The sequence below is a fragment of the Cricetulus griseus genome, chromosome 4 (assembly GCF_003668045.3).
Source record: "Cricetulus griseus strain 17A/GY chromosome 4, alternate assembly CriGri-PICRH-1.0, whole genome shotgun sequence".
Lineage (NCBI taxonomy): Eukaryota > Metazoa > Chordata > Mammalia > Rodentia > Cricetidae > Cricetulus > Cricetulus griseus.
The window spans coordinates 215,094,234-215,099,092 of NC_048597.1; the positions used below are offsets into that span (position 1 = coordinate 215,094,234).

A 4,859-nucleotide genomic window follows, 5' to 3' on the forward strand; every position below is an offset into this window, starting at 1 on the left:
AGTCCCAGAAGTTGAGGGGTACTTGAAGCTTGGTCAGGCTGCATATGGAAAAAAACTTCACGGGTCTAAAATTGACAGTGTCAGGGGCTCATGTTTTGTTCATCCCACCCTTCCCTTCCCACAATAAATATAAAACATTAATTTCTCTGACTTTGTCCAAATGGTAGCTTCGGTTTCTGTTACATAGGCATTAATTACACAGCCACAGAGACACCTCTCCCTTAACTGAGAGAAGGGTGCATTGGGTATGAAGTAAACAAGCAACACAAGACAGTGAAAACTCTCCAGGGGTAGGTAGAACCTGCTACACTCAGGAACACAACCTGTCACACTGAAGTGGCCTTTACCAGAGGTACATCCTGTTCCTTTAAAGGCCGAGGCCTCAGCTCCTCATTTGCCTTAGCATTAAATGGTTATCTGACAGTGGGGAGTGAAGTCTTGATGGCTGGTACTGAACACAGCTGAAGAGAAAGCAGTAACAACTGCACTGTCACTACCCCAGCTCTCTGTCAGGAGCTCTTGGGAGCGCCCACAGGCCTCCCAAGGTGGAGATGGCTACATTTAATAGGAAAGCACAATTCTGGTTGACTTGACAACTCTCCCTTAGGAATGTGCTTCCTGAGACTAAAAGAAAACATCTACCTTTCTTGTTCTACTAACTAGGGTTCAAAACCTGAGTCAGTAAGGAAGACACAGGATATGAAAACAGGGGTTTTTGTCTGCTCATGTTTTTTGCCTTCATGAAACATCTCAGGCACTGGGTACCTGCTGTTCGATTTTTTCACTGGAGACAATACCATGATCAAACAATACCTTGGCCACCTGACCACCTTTAGTGCTGGCAGGGCTAGCTGAGAGGCCACAGGACCGGACCCATTATGTCTTAAGGACTAAAAGGAAGCAGTTAAGTGGTCCAAGGTAGAAGGTTACAGTGGAGTGTGGTTCTTCACCCAGAAGCAGTGGTTATCACTGGAGCCAAAGGGTGCCCCTTTCCAAACAGGCTGATAAAGCTGGGGCCAAGGTGATTTAGTTGGTTCTGCCTGGGTGATAAAACCTGTTTTGGTAAGGAAGATGGGGACACAGAAGTGCTACAACAACTGTTCTGTGACATTGTTCAAGATCTACAAGAAAGACTATAACAGGCCTTCAAGATGAGGCCCATTGTGGTTTCTGGTGGTACAACAAAGAATCCCGAAGTAGTTTGGAACACCAGGCCGACTGACACTCCCATCCCTAAAGGCTGTGGCCATACAGCTCAGGTAGACACAGGCAGATACATTGACACTCTATGTTTTAGAGCAGTGGTTCTTAACTTTCCTATGGTGTGACTCTTTAATACAGTTCCTCATGTGGAGACCCCAACCATAAAATTATTTTCATTGCTACTTCATAACTGTAATTTTGTTATTGTTATGAATTGCAATGTAAATATCTTCTGGCAATATTAAGTTTGTCAAAGGGGTCGAGACCCACAGGTTGAAAATCATTGTTTTAGAGCCATGCTTGGTCTCGTGAATATCAGCCAAGGCCTGGTGAGTGAAAAGTCCCTGTTCTGCCCAATCTCCAGAGATTCTGCCCTTGTAGACAGGCATGAACTCCATACAACCCCCAAAGTCCATCTCAGAGCCCAGGGGTCACAAGTGCTGTCTCAGGAAGTGGGCCAGAATCTCTGACCAGGATTCCCACTGTCCAAGGCCTGACTGGTTTCAACTATCCAAGTTGTCACATTCTCAGCCTGGCTGTCATCTGTGGTGACAACTGCTGCCTGATCCAGTTTCATACTGAGACAGCAAAGGCAGAACCTCAAACTCCTTAGGCCACTTTTCCCCCTGAACCCAAGGATGCCCCAATCTGTGTCCTTCTAACCATAGCTGATGTGGCTGTAGCCTATCATTTAGCAACTCTGACTTCTTTCCCACAAAGAAATATCTATTTCCTTACCTCATTTCTGTGTATCAGAGCACGAACATTACGTTACTCATCAAGGACATCTTCCTGGCACTGTATTCCCTTGCAGCACTGAGGATTGTAGTTGGGGGGGTTTGCTGTTTGCCATAAAGCTCTAGGTTTGACTGTGGCACAGGCTCAACTCTACTGACATAGCCCTGGAAGACCAAAGAAAGCCCAAAATCACAAGCACATTGAAGAGTTAAACAAGTTAGGATGCCTCTCACCCTGCATGCCAACATTTTGCCTCCAGGACCCCTGGGAACCAGGTAGCTGACTCTGATACTGGAGACCCTAAACTATATTAAGACTGAAGCCTGAACCAGAGGGAACCTGGACAGGTCATGTACAAGGCCCCTCAGCATCAATATTGCACTGTTACTTCCCCCGAATGCAAGACTGCAAAACTGAAAACTACCCTCTGTCCAACAGGCTTTATAATTGGGTGCTTTGTCTAACAGCCATAGCTCAAACTAAAGCACACACTTAGGACAGGGAAAACAACAACAAAAAACTACCTGTAGCTGTTGGCACAGATCTTAGGCGCAGGCCCTTCCTCTAAGGGGTCAGCTCACGGTGGTGTAACCGGACCCATGTCACATAAGCCTGCTGGCCATCAGCTAAGATTGACAAGTGTGAACAGAGTTCCTGACATGAAGAGCTGAGCACCACCAACGCAGCACAACTTTTAGAAGCAGCGGTGCCAAAAGCAGGACATAGGGCATGCACCGAGGGAAGTCTTCCATTCTTTAAGAAAAAACCTGATTAAACCAGGACTCTGGTCAGATTAAAAATTCATCCTGACAAAGGCTTTACTGACAACTTTCCATACAGTTAGTCAAAAAAATAAAAATAAAAAAATACAGAATACAGCAGACAATATCTCATACACGGGAAACATAACAGGAGTTTCTTCTTGTTAAAGAAACAAAAAGCCCCAGATCTAAGAACTCAGTTTTAGCAGTGGACAGGATGCCACCAAATGAACCAGAATAACCAGCAGAGAATTCAAACCAAGGGAGTAAGGTAGGTAGAGAAGGGAGCAGATGTTTAAAAGAACTGCTTCTGCGACCCAAAGGCAGCTGGGAAGCACAGGTGTGGGCTAGGCAGTGTCTCTTACTATGACTATCACCATGTGCTCCTCCTCGAGCTTGCCCAATGTCCTCAGTGCCGACTGGAGGTACTGCTGGGAAAAGTCGCAGGGTGGGAAGGCATAAAGCATGCCCGTGCTGTCTCTGCCCTTAGATCCACCCACTGGCAGGCTGATCACCCCTGCAGCCTGCTTCTGTTTCAAGTAGGAGACCAGGTTCCTGAGAAGCCGCCTCTGTAGGCCTGGCTCCACCGTGGGCATCCCCTCAGTGCCAGGCCCACTGGGGGTTGACTGGATGGCTAGGAGCACTGCATAGCCATTGGGGCTCCCCTGCTTGATGCGACGGGTGACCTCATCCAGCTTGGGCTGGTCCAGTCGAAGGCGCTGGGCAATCTTTAGCTGGGTCAGCTTGCTGCCGGAAGTGTGGTCTTTGAGGAGACCGCTGATAACTCCCTGGTCTCCTTCTAGGATGTGCATAGATGTTGGAAAGCAGCTGTTTTTCAAAACTAGAAGCCCATTCCAACCCAGCTGCAATGTCTGAGCATACTCTGAAAGAGTCTTTAGCTTTTTGGTCTCGTGTTTTGGCTCTTCAAGAGTCTTGGGCTCTGCCTCAATGGTCCGATGATTGCGTTCACTCTCTCTAGTCTTTTTCCCATGGGAAGAGTCTGGAGCCTCGTGGTGGTGGTGATGGTGGCTCCTCTCCTCCACACCATGCCGGCTGTTGCTAAGGGAGTTGCTGCCTGACTCCTTGGTCCCTTCACTGGAGTGGTTCTCCTTTCGGCTACGATCAGGGGTGCGGTCCGAGCCTCGCTCAGACTGCTGCCCCCCACCCTTGGTCCTGCTCCGTTCCTCATAAGGGGAGTGAGCTGTCCTTCCACGGTCACTGGAAAGGCTCCTCCGCTTGCGCCTCTCTTCCCAGGGCTTGGCTATACTCCGGTCCCCATCTCCTCCCCAGCGCTCACCACTCCGGCTGCGCACTGAGCGGCTATAGCCCTCCAGGCTGTTTCTGCGGTCCGAACTTTTACTGAGGCTGGTCCAGTCCCCTTCCAAAAAGGTCCGGTCTCGGTCCGAATACAGAAGGTGTGGAGGGGTCCTATCCCGCACTCTAAGGTCAGCATCCAGGTTTCGATGCCGGGTATATCCATCAGCGAGCAGCTCATAGTGCACAGGGAGAGGTGAGGGCTGGTACTGCTGGGGATAGCGGGTCTCCTCTGCTTTGGCAAAATCCACTCTGAGCCTGCGATCTGGGCCACCCAAGGGAAAGCCCCTCATTTTAGCACAGGCGGCTTGGGCTGCGTCCAGGCTCTCGTACTGGATGTAGGCAAAGCTGTCTCCTTTGACGTGATCGATGGTCCGAATGCTCCCAAAGCGATCAAATTCCCTGGCCAAGGCCGCCAGCGAGGTGTTAGGTCCCAGACCACCCACCCAGAGGCGGGTGGTGGGGTTAGCCTTGCCGTAGCCTATCTTTATGGGGTTTCTGCCAATCACGCGACCGGACATAGCCACCTTGGCCCTGTGTGCCATGTCCAGGTTCTGAAACTTGAGGAAAGCATAGGCACCACCCTGGCCACGGGCAGGCCTCTTGATGACCACCTCCTCAATGATGCCGTACTTCTCGAAGGCCCGTCGAAGCTCCACCTCGGATACACTGTGGTCCAGGTTCCCGATGAAGAGGTTTCGGGTGGCTCTCTGGTCATCCTCCGGCATCAGGTCCTCCTCGCACACGGCCGGGTAGCCGTAGGGGCGCCCACGGTCGTCGTACAACCCGTAGTAGTCCAGGGTCCGCTCCCGAGACAGTCCCACGGCGGCGGCGGCCGCGGCA

At 50.5% G+C, this 4,859-nt stretch overlaps 1 protein-coding gene across 1 annotated transcript; it reads right to left on the minus strand.

Annotated features, from left to right (window-relative positions):
* Positions 1-2,724: 2,724 nt before the first annotated feature.
* On the minus strand, positions 2,725-4,859 carry Rbm15b (RNA binding motif protein 15B; the record flags this gene model as incomplete). The annotated part of the gene is given in 1 exon segment (XM_027414245.2): positions 2,725-4,859. A coding segment is annotated over 1 exon segment (1,810 nt), but the record flags the coding sequence as incomplete, so codon positions are not given.